A 17,154-nucleotide genomic window follows, 5' to 3' on the forward strand; every position below is an offset into this window, starting at 1 on the left:
AAAATAGATCGATAGGTGAGTAAAACATGTTAGGAACATCAGGTTATACATTCTTCTATAAATATATACCGTTTTTTGTAAATGTCAATGAAGTTTTTGACGTGTATACCCAACTTCAATACACATTTAAGTGGGTGGGGTAAAATAACAAATATAATGGTAAAGACTTTCATAGTAGTTCTCAAAGACTTCAAATACATATTGGTTGTTATAAAGTATGCATTCAATTGTGGTTTGTTGAGTTTGTTATTAAATTAAATGAATGATATGTTGCAATTAGTGTGAAATTGTTAAAATCTGCAACTTCAAAACAGTCAAGTAAATGAAGCTTAAATGTGATTAAGAAGGGCATTTAAATACTGACTGCTGTGCTGTATGTAAACAAATATGCAGGTCTTAAAATAACAGCTTATTAATATTGTACTAGTAAATTGTAACTATTTAAATATCTGACTGATATTAAAGCTGCACTCTCACAGATTAAACATTTTGACAACTGTTTTTTTTTTGTCTTCGACTGCCAATTTATGCAAACGTGCAAGAAAACCAGTGATATAAGACTGCTGACAAAACATTGGATCGCAGATTTTCATTTTTAAGTAAATAAAATAATTTTTAATGCATTTTTCTTAAACCGTTAGTAACGCTTTTAGAATTAGTCATAAAATAATAATTTTTAAATGGAGATATGAAAATCGGTGATCAGATCTTTTTTGTCAGCAGGCTTATATCACTGGTTTGCAGATATTTACGCAGAAATTGCCTCTTTCCAAGACAACAAATAAAAAAAGTTGTCAAAACGGTATATCTGTGAGAGTGCAGCTTTAACAGTTATGAGTCTTTTTATATTTTTATTTTTTCTGGCTAAGTTGGATGATGATAAAACTATTTATTTTATTTCAGAGATGTCCATTCTGGATGTTTGATTCCACCAAGTTGATGCTCAACAGGAGTAGGCAGTTGATACCATTGATCTGATAGCACCTGCTATATCAGTGGTTTTACAAGAAAAATTTGTGCAAAACACAAGAGACGGAATCGGTTCAAGAACAGAGATAAAATAAATGAAGTGTGTCAATATGAATGAAAACTTTCCTTGACTGCAAGGACTAAAGAAATGCACACAAGTGACATAAATTTAAATGTTTGGTACAAAAAGTAGACATGTAGAACTTAAAATTATGACACAGGATGTGAAACAACACTTTATAGCCGATAACAGTCAAACAAGAGATTTTTCAAAAAGAAGCAAGATGTGGTTTTTTAACCCTTGGCAAATGAACCTTTAAAGGGATTATTGCATACCAAGGACAATTTATTGTTATTGAATTATATCGTGTTTAATGTTATTATTAAATTGTAAAAAATACCGTTGTTATTAATATGATTGTCTATGATCTTTTTATTCCAATGACTGTGTAAACTCCCATGGTTAATATTAAAAAGACAAAATCGAGTTAACGTTTGTGGGCAATAACTAGCCACCCGGTTAACTTAGTTTGTAGGAGCACCGTGCTTTTTCTGGCAGCCCTTGGTTCGAGCTTTTTCCTATCATGTTACTTTAGTATTGTTATAGTCAATAAGCCTAGGTGTCGTTAGCGCAGTACTGTAGGCCGAATATTTTCTTGGCCCAAATTCAAACAGCCTTGAGATTTAAATGAAACTTGGTACACATGCAAATTTCCAGAAACAATAGGCTCATGTCCAGCAAGATCATACATAATATTTCAAGACTTGAATGACTCAATACATCTGCTCCTATGTATTTTAATTTCAATACATCTGCTCCTATGTATTTTAATTTTCATAACTAAAATTGTTCATCATTGTAAATACAGTGCTCAAGTTTAAAGCTGCATTCTCAGACTGACCATTTTGACAAAACAATGTCTGAAAACCAGTGATATAAGATTGCTGATGGAAGATCAAAAAACATTTTTACAGAATTATCTTGACCGTTTTGACAAAAAAATGTCTGAAAACCAGTGATAAAAGATTGCTGATAGAAGATCAGATAACATTTGTACGTATCTTTGTTTGAAAATGGATATATTTATGGTTAAAAAGTGTTTCTAACACTTTAAGAAAATGGAGTCTTTTGACAGTGTTTCAAACAACTGAGATCTGTTATTTTGTGAATCATCTATATGACTGACTGAATTGAAGGCAATGATATCAAAATCAGTTAATCTGTAAGATTGCAGTTTTAAAGGTGCATGTCCCTAAAGGTCAATTGGCAGGAGATCTCATCAAATTTAATGAAGAATCATACATTCAATGATGCAATTCAACTTATTCATTTTGATGAGAATCAGCATTCAAAGAAGTTGCCATGAGCTCTGATTTTTTTGCTGTGCTTTTTTTATGACAAATTTATCATTTCTGTAGAAAATGTCTGACACTATCATACAAATTGTAGCAAAAGAAACAAAAAATGGTTGCACAGAATTAATGTTTATTTAAATATCTATAAAGAGTTTTTTTATTATATGATGCACATTGTAAATGTAAAACATAACTAAAGTACAAGGACATAAAAAAATATTTAATTTTATATATTTATATGATTTTTGAATAATAATATTTCTTATAATAACAATAACAATAATAAGTGTTGAATACTAAGCGCTTAACATATTATACATGTATGAATATCAATAATAACAGTCAAAAAACAACAGTTCAACCAACAAAAGAGATCCAACAAGTACTAGCAATGGGAATCAAACCAATATGACCCAACAGTGATTCAAATAACACTAGTTGTCTATCACACATTCTGTCCAACAAGCAGTCCAAACAACACTGGTGGTCCAACCAACACTTCCAGTCCAACCATTTATAATTGTTCAACCAACATGTATGGTCCATCCAATATAGCGGCCCAGTAAGCAATAGATGCCAAACCAACAATAGCATGTCAGGTACTAGCTGTCCATCACGTTGCTACCAATCTAGCAGCCCAACCAATTGTAGTGATGTTCTTCATTGAAAGTAATGATCTCAGAAGGTAACATCAGCATATTTGAATCATATCTGTAAAGAAAGGAATGGAACATAAAAAGCATATTTTTATAAAAAAGTAAGTTACTCTCAGACTTATTTATGAATGGGTTTTAAGACAATCTGGAAACCGATTTAATTCCAGGCCTGGGGGTATGCGACTAGTCCGGTGGCCATCATAATATTTGAAAATAACAAATCATTCAGAAGACTACACAGGTGACAGCATGACATAATTACTCTAAGTAAAATGTTTATTACATAGTAATAAAATACACACAGCAGTATAAATATCATAATTTATATTGATGATGATTTATTTATGTTCATTCATAAGACTATTAGTTATACCTGGTAATGTACATACAGATTCCTCATTAGATTATGACTGTCAGATAGTAAAACAGACTAATGTATTATTTGTGTTAATTTTCAAAACAAATGTTTTAGAATAGATGAGAATTTGTTGTTTATAATACTCCAATAAGAATAGTAACTGCAGTCTTTTCTGAACCATCTACCCCACCCACCAGAACTAACTGTCCAAGTAAACAGTCAAGCGATTTATAGCTCATGACATTCAAATAATATCACAATAATGTAATATAAACTCATTAAAATGACAAATCTAATAAAAATAAATAAATTATAACAAACCTGGAATGATAATTTGTCCGTATTTATCGCTGTTATTGTACCTCGTCATAACCCGGAAATAAACCGGAAGTCACCATGCCGCAAAGGATTATGGTCTATTGGAAAGTCGAGATGATTTCGCCTTATTCCAGAAGCCCATAATGCTTTGCGACAAAGGTGACTTCCGGTTTATTTCCGCATTCAATTTCCTAGTTATCGATACGAGTGAAAGGAAGAGCATACTTGGCAAAATAGATCGATAGGTGAGTAAAACATGTTAGGAACATCAGGTTATACATTCTTCTATAAATATATACCGTTTTTTGTAAATGTCAATGAAGTTTTTGACGTGTATACCCAACTTCAATACACATTTAAGTGGGTGGGGGTAAAATAACAAATATAATGGTAAAGACTTTCATAGTAGTTCTCAAAGACTTCAAATACATATTGGTTGTTATAAAGTATGCATTCAATTGTGGTTTGTTGAGTTTGTTATTAAATTAAATGAATGATATGTTGCAATTAGTGTGAAATTGTTAAAATCTGCAACTTCAAAACAGTCAAGTAAATGAAGCTTAAATGTGATTAAGAAGGGCATTTAAATACTGACTGCTGTGCTGTATGTAAACAAATATGCAGGTCTTAAAATAACAGCTTATTAATATTGTACTAGTAAATTGTAACTATTTAAATATCTGACTGATATTAAAGCTGCACTCTCACAGATTAAACATTTTGACAACTGTTTTTTTTTTGTCTTCGACTGCCAATTTATGCAAACGTGCAAGAAAACCAGTGATATAAGACGGCTGACAAAACATTGGATCGCAGATTTTCATTTTTAAGTAAATAAAATAATTTTTAATGCATTTTTCTTAAACCGTTAGTAACGCTTTTAGAATTAGTCATAAAATAATAATTTTTAAATGGAGATATGAAAATCGGTGATCAGATCTTTTTTGTCAGCAGGCTTATATCACTGGTTTGCGGATATTTACGCAGAAATTGCCTCTTTCCAAGACAACAAATAAAAAAAGTTGTCAAAACGGTATATCTGTGAGAGTGCAGCTTTAACAGTTAAGAGTCTTTTTATATTTTTATTTTTTCTGGCTAAGTTGGATGATGATAAAACTATTTATTTTATTTCAGAGATGTCCATTCTGGATGTTTGATTCCACCAAGTTGATGCTCAACAGGAGTAGGCAGTTGATACCATTGATCTGATAGCACCTGCTATATCAGTGGTTTTACAAGAAAAATTTGTGCAAAACACAAGAGACGGAATCGGTTCAAGAACAGAGATAAAATAAATGAAGTGTGTCAATATGAATGAAAACTTTCCTTGACTGCAAGGACTAAAGAAATGCACACAAGTGACATAAATTTAAATGTTTGGTACAAAAAGTAGACATGTAGAACTTAAAATTATGACACAAGATGTGAAACAACACTTTATAGCCGATAACAGTCAAACAAGAGATTTTTCAAAAAGAAGCAAGATGTGGTTTTTTAACCCTTGGCAAATGAACCTTTAAAGGGATTATTGCATACCAAGGACAATTTATTGTTATTGAATTATATCGTGTTTAATGTTATTATTAAATTGTAAAAAATACCGTTGCTATTAATATGATTGTCTATGATCTTTTTATTCCAATGACTGTGTAAACTCCCATGGTTAATATTAAAAAGACAAAATCGAGTTAACGTTTGTGGGCAATAACTAGCCACCCGGTTAACTTAGTTTGTAGGAGCACCGTGCTTTTTCTGGCAGCCCTTGGTTCGAGCTTTTTCCTATCATGTTACTTTAGTATTGTTATAGTCAATAAGCCTAGGTGTCGTTAGCGCAGTACTGTAGGCCGAATATTTTCTTGGCCCAAATTCAAACAGCCTTGAGATTTAAATGAAACTTGGTACACATGCAAATTTCCAGAAACAATAGGCTCATGTCCAGCAAGATCATACATAATATTTCAAGACTTGAATGACTCAATACATCTGCTCCTATGTATTTTAATTTCAATACATCTGCTCCTATGTATTTTAATTTTCATAACTAAAATTGTTCATCATTAAAAATACAGTGCTCAAGTTTAAAGCTGCATTCTCAGACTGACCATTTTGACAAAAAAATGTCTGAAAACCAGTGATATAAGATTGCTGATGGAAGATCAAAAAACATTTTTACAGAATTATCTTGACCGTTTTGACAAAAAAATGTCTGAAAACCAGTGATAAAAGATTGCTGATAGAAGATCAGATAACATTTGTACGTATCTTTGTTTGAAAATGGATATATTTATGGTTAAAAAGTGTTTCTAACACTTTAAGAAAATGGAGTCTTTTGACAGTGTTTCAAACAACTGAGATCTGTTATTTTGTGAATCATCTATATGACTGACTGAATTGAAGGCAATGATATCAAAATCAGTTAATCTGTAAGATTGCAGTTTTAAAGGTGCATGTCCCTAAAGGTCAATTGGCAGGAGATCTCATCAAATTTAATGAAGAATCATACATTCAATGATGCAATTCAACTTATTCATTTTGATGAGAATCAGCATTCAAAGAAGTTACCATGAGCTCTGATTTTTTTGCTGTGCTTTTTTTATGACAAATTTATCATTTCTGTAGAAAATGTCTGACACTATCATACAAATTGTAGCAAAAGAAACAAAAAATGGTTGCACAGAATTAATGTTTATTTAAATATCTATAAAGAGTTTTTTATTATATGATGCACATTGTAAATGTAAAACATAACTAAAGTACAAGGACATAAAAAAATATTTAATTTTATATATATATAAAATTAAATATTTTTTTATGTCCTTGTACTTTAGTTACACTTATTATTGTTATTGTTATTATAAGAAATATTATTATTATTCAAAAATCATATAAATATATTTATATGATTTTTGAATAATAATATTTCTTATAATAACAATAACAATAATAAGTGTTGAATACTAAGCGCTTAACATATTATACATGTATGAATATCAATAATAACAGTCAAAAAACAACAGTTCAACCAACAAAAGAGATCCAACAAGTACTAGCAATGGGAATCAAACCAATATGACCCAACAGTGATTCAAATAACACTAGTTGTCTATCACACATTCTGTCCAACAAGCAGTCCAAACAACACTGGTGGTCCAACCAACACTTCCAGTCCAACCATTTATAATTGTTCAACCAACATGTATGGTCCATCCAATATAGCGGCCCAGTAAGCAATAGATGCCAAACCAACAATAGCATGTCAGGTACTAGCTGTCCATCACGTTGCTACCAATCTAGCAGCCCAACCAATTGTAGTGATGTTCTTCATTGAAAGTAATGATCTCAGAAGGTAACATCAGCATATTTGAATCATATCTGTAAAGAAAGGAATGGAACATAAAAAGCATATTTTTATAAAAAAGTAAGTTACTCTCAGACTTATTTATGAATGGGTTTTAAGACAATCTGGAAACCGATTTAATTCCAGGCCTGGGGGTATGCGACTAGTCCGGTGGCCATCATAATATTTGAAAATAACAAATCATTCAGGAGACTACACAGGTGACAGCATGACATAATTACTCTAAGTAAAATGTTTATTACATAGTAATAAAATACACACAGCAGTATAAATATCATAATTTATATTGATGATGATTTATTTATGTTCATTCATAAGACTATTAGTTATACCTGGTAATGTACATACAGATTCCTCATTAGATTATGACTGTCAGATAGTAAAACAGACTAATGTATTATTTGTGTTAATTTTCAAAACAAATGTTTTAGAATAGATGAGAATTTGTTGTTTATAATACTCCAATAAGAATAGTAACTGCAGTCTTTTCTGAACCATCTACCCCACCCACCAGAACTAACTGTCCAAGTAAACAGTCAAGCGATTTATAGCTCATGACATTCAAATAATATCACAATAATGTAATATAAACTCATTAAAATGACAAATTGCAATTATTTATCTCTTTAAAAATGTTGCATTTTTGGTCTCAAATACACAACACCTACCAGTTTTATGACGCTTAACATAAACCCAGTTTGGCCTAATTGAACGACTTGCTGTGAATTCAAACAAATAATTACACTGTTTATTAAACACATCATAAAGTTATACATCTAAACTGTTGAACATTTCTATTTAATTCAAAATGTTTATGGCTAACATTTCACAACTCTAAAATAATCACTCATGTTTAAAATATATTGCAGACTAACTAAAAAATTCTTTTCAACTTGAAGTTTTAGAGAAAAATATGCTGTTCTCAAGTTTTAAACACCCCTGTTCAGTAGTCTAGCTATATGCCACTTGGCAGCATTGTTTCTGGAGTATAATAAAAGTGATTCTGTGTAGCAGATCCAGGCTCGGTCCAGCCTATTCTCCAGTTCACAGCAGTGTCCAAGCATGTTGAAGGCTGTGTCTATGTGGCCATGGCCTTTACTTTCAAAAAATACATAATGTTTCAGATGATCACGTGCTGCTTGTTGTCTGAGGGGCATGTTCAGTTGTCTGTATGTGAGATACTGCAAGTAGTAGAGAAATGGGACACAGTCAATCACAATATAGTCCATCCATTTATATAATGAGGCTGGGCGTCTTTGCTGTCTGTCTTCATCTCCAACCATTCTGAACATCTCATACAACAGAAATAATGGTACACAGCATATTTCATGGCGTGAAAAAGACACACAACTTGCATAATGATACTTCATCATTTCCTTGTTTGATTTATATGAAGCCTTTTCTTTGAACTCTCTGCTGGGATATTCCTGCCGTCTGCCTTTACATGAACAGCTTTGCCACACTTCAGGCCCTAGCAGGCCTTCACAGTAGTTGAGGCAGTTTCTTGCTGCTTCATACTGCCCACTGCAGTATAACATGGAGGCAAACTTTAGTCTGCTGGACAGAAGGTCAGAGTCAAAGGACATTTTATACATTTTGAAAATTGCTGGTGTAACTGGTTGACTCTGAGAGATTTTTCTAGAAGTCTTTATGGAGGCAAGTGTTCCGCACAGTTTTGGTTTCAACAACAAAACTGCTTCCTGTTCTATACTGGTTCCTTGATCATATATTCTGGTAAGCATTGCTATGTGGTGAATAAGAAGCAAAACATAATCAACGTTGTCATCACTTTCATTTAGTATAGTTTCATTCAAGTGATTCGGACGTCCTACATTATTTTTAAAAAGAAATGTATTTATAAGTGAAATATTTGTGCATCTAGTTTTTATCGATTGCAAACTCACACAGTTTTCTTGTGAACTCATTTTTCTTCCTATGTCATCAATCTGTATACTGAATACACAACTCATATTGTCACTGATCATTTTCAAAATCATGTTTCTTATCAAAGTTTGTTCATGTTTGAACAGCTTTCCAGTGAACAGATTTACCTCTGAGATAGTGTAGTGAGGACAATACTTGATTTTCACACACCTAAGAAGTGTGGTCAGACAGTAGATAACACACTGTACAAGGTTGTCCTCCCTCCATATCTCTGATGGGTAAGTCTCTATTGTGAATAACATGGTAGTTTTCATATGGAAAGTGCTTAGTCGATCTCCAACTATTGGTTTGAAGAACTGTTTTCGCAATATTTTAAGAAACACAAATGTCTTGTGCTGTTGAATGTTCATGTCAAACATTAGCAATCTCTCCATTATGGCTGTAGAAAATCTCCATTGTCTCCTTGATTCAGGATAAGACGGATCATCTGTGATGTGGAGTGCAGTAGAGCGGCACCTAGATGGTCTTGAAGGAGACTCAGTGTAACCCTGTGGCACCAGAAACACTCCAGACTCTTTGGCCCTCTCCAGTGTGTGAGGTCTAGGCCAATGTCCGGGCCGGGGTCTATTGAACATAAACTGGCACTCATGTGGCAGACTTGGGCAACGGAAGCCTGCAACAATATCTATATTTTTATCCCAGCTCTTGGATGGACCATGGCGCACTATTACACCCTCTGAGTTGAATTCTCTCACACGCTGATGAGTTTCAATCTGAGTGTTTGTATACAGCACTCTGCCCTCATTGTCGACCACATCATTAGGACTGCGCACCTCCGTCAGTGGTAACGGAAGGTCATGTCTCACGCACTGCAGCAAGCAGTGTTGGGGTGGAAACAGCTCATTCTTTAACACTAACAAATTAGTTAGTCCCTGCTTCCAGTCCCTCCAGTTCAATATTACGGGAGCAGCATCGAGGCACATCAATAAATCTATGTCAGACTCCATCCCAGGTGTCGTATTACCCTCACTCTGGCTGCCAAAATGATAATAACACATAAGTTTAACTCCACTTTTTATTCTGAAATTTATTTCCCTCAGTTTCTCTATCTCCAGCCACGTCCCCCTCCTCTTGGCAATAATGTACCGACTGATCCCAATGTCTTCCATCACCCGAGACAATCGAAAGGACATAACCCTCTGATCCCCTCTGTCCATCTGTATAATAGAGAGCCCACTTGATATAATCATTATGATTGACAAACTTTTACTTACAATTACAGATGTGTCTATATTTCAAAATCTGGTAAATGTACTATTTTAATATATATATATATATATGTGTGTGTGTGTGTGCGTGCGTGCGTGCGTGCGTGCGTGCGTGCGTGTGTGTGAACATAATTTACCTTAACGTGATGCTGACTTACCTGTCCAAATGAATATGAATGCGAGTTTTGACAAACCTCGAGTATCAATTAATAAATGTTACAGGAATATCCATATATAGCAATTTCAAGGTTGATTTCGGTGTATTTGACAGTTTTGTCATGTTAATTTGAACAATGTAGTACAAAGAATAATATATTTTTAACAAAAAGTAAAATTATATTAGAAACAATTTTTAACTTACTTTTTGAATTCGGAATGAACTTTCAGACAATAATATGTTTCCGTATTGTAGTTATTCAAAACTGAAATTATTTAATCCGTTGTTTATAATTAAAACTTATTTTGACAATTGTGAAGAATTTACGCAACTTTTCTGTTTTAGCTTCCTTGTTTATATTTAGCGATTACATGTCACCAATATGTCGGCTTTTCCGCTGTAATATCGATCTCCAAAATTGAGAAGGTGTGGGAGATTTAAACGTCTGTATTACACAATAAATACAAGATATGTTACAATATCAACACTTCAAAATTAAGTTACTTACTGAATCCATTTTGTTTCAATGCAAATAATAATCCCCTATATCAGGGGCGGATCCAACAACCTATTGACATTCGCACCTGCACCCCCAGAATCGTAATTTGAATTGTTAAAATGTTGGCAGGGGGTGGGGATTTACTGGATGCCCGCAAAATTATTTTACAATTTCTTTTCCGAAATCGTGCATTTAGAGCATATTTTATTTTTCTATCTTTTCCGATATTGACATAAAAAGTAAACCTGGACGATATTTATCTTTGTTGGGCCTTGATCCATGTACGGTTCATTTCTCTTGCAGCCCTTGAATGAGTCTTATGAAGTTGGGAACACATAGTATCATGGCGACGTGAGGAACCAATGTTGAAGGGTCAGTACACAATACAAGGCCTAAGATTTGAGTTCATTGTATCATGTCTTTTGCATCTCTTAAAGGATTGTAGTAAGATTTGTGACTCATGTTCTTCAAGCAGTTACCAAGGCTAGTATACTTAAAACACGACTAATTACATTTTAATGATAACTCTTAGATATTTACATTTATTTACACATCTATATCAGAGTCAAAACAAACAAAGTAAGTCTATTTAACAATGAAAATCAGATGGAAATAGTAGTAATTATGATTTGTCCCATTGAATGTGAATGAAATTTTAAAATGAAATTTTATTGGGTGACATAAAATATTGATATAAAATATTGGTGATATACCATTCTGACATGAACTATGGAATAACATACAAGTATGATATAAAATATGGAATTACAAACAATTTTGAACTTTTCTCAAAGTTAAACAATTTATCTCGGAAATTTATAATAGATAAAAAAAACATCAGCAAAATAAAAGCTCGTAATAGATGAAGTACCCTTTGTACATGTAAGACTGTGAAAATGTATACATGCTATTAAGATATTTAACCAAACATTATTGGATTGTTTTAAATATAGCTTTCTTTGAAAAGATCCTTCTTATGTTTATGGACATACTAGTGAAAATCTAACTTTTAAATCTAAGTCATGTACATTATATAATTTAGAATCTTCGCATTTTGTTTAAAACAAAAGGCCTGTCAACTTCGTACTGTTACATATCGGATTTAGAAAGTTGTAATCAATCCTTCATGGATTAAAATGAACATAAAAACTCAATTATGAGCACTATGAACTACATGTAGAACAATTAGTTTGATACAACAGCGCTGTGGGAAAACACAATTCTGTTTATCTTTGGGGAAAAAGGGGCATAACAAATATTTATGCCTAGAGTTATCGGTCCTGCTGTACATGTTCATTTTATCTCTTGAAACATGTTGACCAAATTTCATTAGAATGTACGGAAAGTTTTTTGAGTACAGAGCAAAGTTAAAAGTGTTTTCACTAAGCAGACAGAGCTCCCGCTGATGATGACGAGGACAACAATACCAAGACTATGACAATACCACGATGTTTTGTTTGTGAAAATAGATGACCTGAAACTGAAAACACAATAAATCCTCAGTCATATCAGTTTTCCTATCAGCATTATTATATTGTTTATGATACACTGTAAGATGCGAGTTAAAAACCATTGTCAAGCATATATCTAAAGCTAATGCTGAGGAACAGTAGATCATGGCAAAAATTCACTAACATTTTGAGTCTGAATTTGAGTATCAGGCTCAGAAAATTTCCAAATGTCATAAAACATCATCTTTTTATTCTATTTAACAAATTATAAGTTTGCAATTGAAAACCATAATATATCTGTAACTGATCCAGCAATTATCGCCAACAATTATATGTTTTTTGGTAATTTTACACCTGAATGAGGTCTCAAACGCAAACTCCGGATGATACTTAATATGAGCCCAACAGTCCCAAATTTCCACTGATACAGGATTCAAAGTCTCTCTTCCTATACATGTATCTCTCAAACACAAAAGATGCTGCCAGAGATGGATTGGTTCAAATTCCTCATTCCCAGTGTATCAGTGGGATACAGAACTCAGTGGTTCAGCTCTTATGCTGGTATAGTCAATAGATCTGTCCGTATCGTCGTCCACCTCACCAATCACAGCACTGGAATAAAAGTCAAGAACGATCAATGTGATAATAAATTGAAAGAAAATGTTTGTATCCATGCACTTGTACTCATAGGTTCCTGAGCGAATAGCAGTTGCAGATGGCTGTATTAAAATATGTTTGCGAAATATCCCTTTTCGCATGCACCTGTCGGCTCACTAACGTTTTCTTGTGATTTTGAAAAGCCTATACCTGTTTGACGTGGATCATAATTTTGACATGTGTGCCAGATATCAACTACACGCTTGAAGCATGTACAAGGAACTCACACCTAAATGAGTGAAAGAACCCCCAAAATACAAGAGAAAGAACCAGTATCATATGACAAGCTCTGACATTCAAGTAGTATTTTGCAACCACACTTTTATTGAAAAATCTATTATGAGAAGATAAGCAAGTCCATTCCACGTAACTATTTAGTCACTAATGACCACTGTTTAAGTTTAAGTTAAATATATTATTATGCAAGGAGCCAGTATGAAAGGCAGCAAAATGCCTCTGACAGATAACACACTCTAAACATCTTGGCTCTCTTTAGCTTCGTTGTGACAAATGCTTAAATCATAAAGAATCGCGCTCATGTTTGTTTTCAGAGTAGAGTCGAGTATAAATTGATGTCCCCTTGTTGGGATCGATCCCACCTCTTATATGAGAATCATTTGCACCTTTACCACAGAACTCCTTCAACTTATGTTACTGTAACGTACATGGCAAATCTTCCCCTTAGAAAACGATTTAAAACTATGCAGTTCCTTTTGTTTTATTTTCATCTCATTTATAGTTTATCTCTTTTATTGATGCAACTTCAAACATTTGTTTGAGGTCCGTATTCCTGCAGATATAAGAAAACGTACGTGCGGCAGAGCAATCACAAACTCTTATTTGTGGTTGCTCAGCCAATATGTGCAAAATTCAGCCACTCTTCTATTGTTTTGGTCAAAGTTATAGCCCTTGTTGATCATGTGCATAATGTTTCATGCAATATGTAGGGTTCTCAATAAGTATCCGTTGCCCTGTCACAAATAAGTCACTGAACAGCTCCCATTCATTCTTATCAATTTTCACCTCATTCAATATTTTTCCAAATTTTGTACGCCCTTATGCCATTTCAACCATTATGGCCAGCAGCCCGTTCTTTTTCAGAACACTGATTATGAGTACCATGATTCATTTGAATAACTTTAACAGTTTAAGAATAATGAACACAGTCAATATTTTAAAACAACAGCCTTGCTGACAAAGACAACACCACCAAGACATGCAATACCAAAAGCTTTTTCTGTGAAAAATAGGCAAGCTGAAATGCCCTACTAAATAAACTTGCTTACACATTATCTCCCCTGACGATATACAGCCCTAGAATGACCTGCTCCACACCTTCCGAACTGCTGTACACACGTTCATGGCTCTCATCCAGTATCAGGTTGATAGTTTGGTCAAAACCTTTCAGCATTCCCTGTAATGAATGATCTGTCAATAAGACCATAAAAAAGTCCAATCCATGGATGCTGCCAATTGTTGTATTGTACACTGCGTAGATTCACTAGGATAATCTCAACAGTTTATAACTGATTATAATAATAATAAAATTCACTGTTTATTGCTTTAATTACAATCAACATGACAATTTTTGTCATTGATCCATTCAATTTACTGATCGAGGGTTTGGACTTCGTCAATTGATACAGAACATGGTTGAATAGTCCAATGGCATCCTTTGACCATCTCTTACAAATTGTTTCGGACAAGTGAACAGCCGGAATGAGACTCCAATAAGATGATGTTTAAACTTATATGTTGTTATGAAGATGGTATGCACATTTAACTAAACTATATTCCTTACAGAAACAAAGGCACACACATAGAAATAAGATGATATTGCCATAGGGCATATCCAGGTACAGGACACACAAAATGGACGTAGGTCACGAAAATTCACTAGTTTCCAGCATTGTGGTAATTTACAGTTTCAAGAGTGATGCCTTTGCAACTGAGGGTTTAGGTTGCTCCAGAAGCTCTTGCCAACAGACAGAAAAACTGTTTACAGACAAATGACGTCAGACTCCAAAACCTGTGTTTGCTGGGTATAAAAATAATCAGAAAATATCTACCTACCACAATTATCCTTCCATCAGCTGTCACTATTGAAACTGTTTCTAAAGATCTAATTAAGGATACTAAGAGGGCACATTGTTGGTATGATTGTTACAAATGCAAGCCAAAACACAAGAGCTAACAACTCAACTCAATGTTTATTTTTCAAATAAAACAAATATTAGTCTTTTTGCTTATCGACATGTATTCCAATAATCATTGCACTTACAAATTTATTAATTGCTTAGATAAACATCAAATATGACCCGTTAAGGGATAACCAGTACAGATGAAGTACAGTGCACTCAACGAGTTAGACCTACTTTCCGTTTCCCTCGGCAGATTTTTGCTATTGCCGCTAACACAATGATTTTATCGATTGTCCGCGTTCCTCTGAGTTTGAATTTAAGGCCCTCGGAGGGTGATCAGTCTACCAAAGAATAACGAACTCGGCGTTCCTCGGAGGGGTTAACTCCGTGAAACTCTGCGGACCCTTGATAAGAATCTACGCTAAAGTTATTTTATTTTATTAAAATTTTCAACCGATTACAACGGCTCCATTAAATTGCTATTATTCTTTTTCCTCTGCCCGTTTTGCATGAAGTTAGCTTACCACAAGAATGCAGTCTTATTTCACTAGTTGCACATGCATCTAATGAATGTGTTTTTGCTGATGACTGATAAACACATTTCATCTGAGAAATTCTAGGTTACACATTTTCGGAAAATCAGGAGGTCAAACACGCGTTCAAAGTTCACAGCGCATGGTTTTGAGGCCTTCTTTCCTTTTTCTGTGGAAAATTCCATTAAACGTCATAGCTATTTTTAACCACCAATAATAAATAGTATATTCTACATTGTATTTATCATGCGCTTGACGTCAGAGGTCATGGTTCAGAATCGTGTAAATAGTCGGCTGCTTTATGATGCAATAAAATTAGTGGCAATACATGTACCTTAATGATTCAATGATTATTATTCAAGACAATATTCAATTGGCGTTTACGGACATAAATACAAATTAAACGTTGGTACATATAAGAATCTTTTACGCTTAACAATGTGCATATAAGCATAAAAAAAATAATTCTAAAAAGAATGATTTCTTGCTTATCTGATTAGACTCGGAGTTCCGCCGCGGGATCATAAAATCGGACAATTCTCAACACTATTGTTCAAATTAAACTCGCCGGTAAGCCAGCCAATTGAGGAACTCGGGGGGATTTTAGCGAGGGCAACAGTTTTACCCTCGGAGGAAACCCGTGATCATCAACTTTATCCCTCGGAGTGAGCGAGGAAAGTGGGTTTAACTCATTGAGTGTACTGTACTAATGAACTGAAACTTTCAGCTATGATTGGAGATTCAATCTGATTTAAGAGTTCGGGCAAAAGTGACAGTAGCTGATAAGCAAAATGCAAGTTAAGTATGCCTTGAATTTGAAAGCTGCCCAGTAAGTTCAGTTGGTAGAGCTCTGTCATTGTGCTCCAACAGCTTAAGTGCGGCAACCAAAGGTTTGAAACCTGCATCATACATTTATAAAGTTGTTAATGTATATCGTAGAATGTAACTTAAATGGGTGGTTTGGTCGGCGATATAGCCACAATAATGCGCATTAAGTGAACTTTTTAAACATTTAGACAGTTGCCAAAACGAAAAATCGTCAAATACTCTGAAGCAGCTGATTATATGGACTAGTCCCCCGATACAGCCCAGATTAAACAGAAGCTCTAAAGATATCACGTTTTGATTGAAATGGATGTGTTACTTTAATTTCGATATTGAATAAAGATATTAAACACTTGAATACGAGTAAACAAGTTTAAAATGTGTTTCAAGTGTTTCTGTCCGAAAGAGTTAATCCGAAATATATCCCTTTACACCCGTTGAATTTTATGCAAAGAACGTGATTGAATCGGATTAAATGCTGGAATTGTTGTCCAATATATGAGACTTAAAAGTAAAATATTAAAAAAGGATACTATTGACGTAAGATTCTAGCGCTGAAGCCATAATTCTGCCGTTCGGTTTGTTTTCAAAAGCGAGGTGATATTTTTTGTATCAACACCGTTTTAGGGACGTTTATTACAATAAAATTGAATTAAAAGTTAACATTATTAGAAAATAAGAAAAATAAGTTTTATGGTATAATAAAGTAATAAAATCAACTTTT

The 17,154-nt window shown here is 33.7% G+C and overlaps 2 protein-coding genes and 1 long non-coding RNA gene across 3 annotated transcripts; 1 reads left to right on the forward strand and 2 right to left on the reverse strand.

Annotated features, from left to right (window-relative positions):
* Window positions 1-3,777: 3,777 nt before the first annotated feature.
* Window positions 3,778-5,344, forward strand: LOC128217337 (uncharacterized). Its single transcript, XR_008258222.1, has 2 exons — window positions 3,778-3,902; window positions 4,792-5,344. It is a non-coding gene; the product is annotated as an uncharacterized LOC128217337 (long non-coding RNA).
* Window positions 5,345-7,749: 2,405 nt separating this feature from the next.
* LOC128217333 (uncharacterized) lies at window positions 7,750-10,833 on the reverse strand. The gene is made up of 2 exons (XM_052924421.1): window positions 10,529-10,833; window positions 7,750-10,116 (listed from the first exon to the last, which is right to left on the reverse strand). The coding sequence occupies exon 2, from the start codon at window positions 10,114-10,116 to the stop codon at window positions 7,945-7,947; it is 2,172 nt and encodes a 723-aa protein (XP_052780381.1). The 5' UTR covers window positions 10,529-10,833; the 3' UTR covers window positions 7,750-7,944.
* Window positions 10,834-11,363: 530 nt separating this feature from the next.
* Window positions 11,364-17,072, reverse strand: LOC128216703 (U6 snRNA-associated Sm-like protein LSm8). Its single transcript, XM_052923349.1, has 4 exons — window positions 16,964-17,072; window positions 15,005-15,045; window positions 14,218-14,345; window positions 11,364-12,886 (listed from the first exon to the last, which is right to left on the reverse strand). Exons 1-4 carry the CDS (start codon window positions 16,992-16,994, stop codon window positions 12,796-12,798), a joined length of 291 nt encoding a protein of 96 aa, XP_052779309.1. The 5' UTR covers window positions 16,995-17,072; the 3' UTR covers window positions 11,364-12,795.
* Window positions 17,073-17,154: the final 82 nt, after the last annotated feature.

Source organism: Mya arenaria, chromosome 14 (genome assembly GCF_026914265.1).
Source record: "Mya arenaria isolate MELC-2E11 chromosome 14, ASM2691426v1".
Taxonomy (NCBI): Eukaryota; Metazoa; Mollusca; class Bivalvia; order Myida; family Myidae; genus Mya; species Mya arenaria.

Coding starts and splice junctions, on each gene's coding strand:
- LOC128217333 (XM_052924421.1), bottom strand. CDS start 10,116: ATGGACAGAGGGGATCAGAGGGTTATGTCCTTTCGATTGTCTCGGGTG.
- LOC128216703 (XM_052923349.1), bottom strand. CDS start 16,994: ATGGCTTCAGCGCTAGAATCTTACGTCAATA. Junction 15,046..16,963: donor GCTAGAATCTTACGTCAATA/GTATCCTTTTTT, acceptor TTAGATCTTTAG/AAACAGTTTCAATAGTGACA. Junction 12,887..14,217: donor ATCGTCAGGGGAGATAATGT/GTAAGCAAGTTT, acceptor CTTTTATTCCAG/TGCTGTGATTGGTGAGGTGG.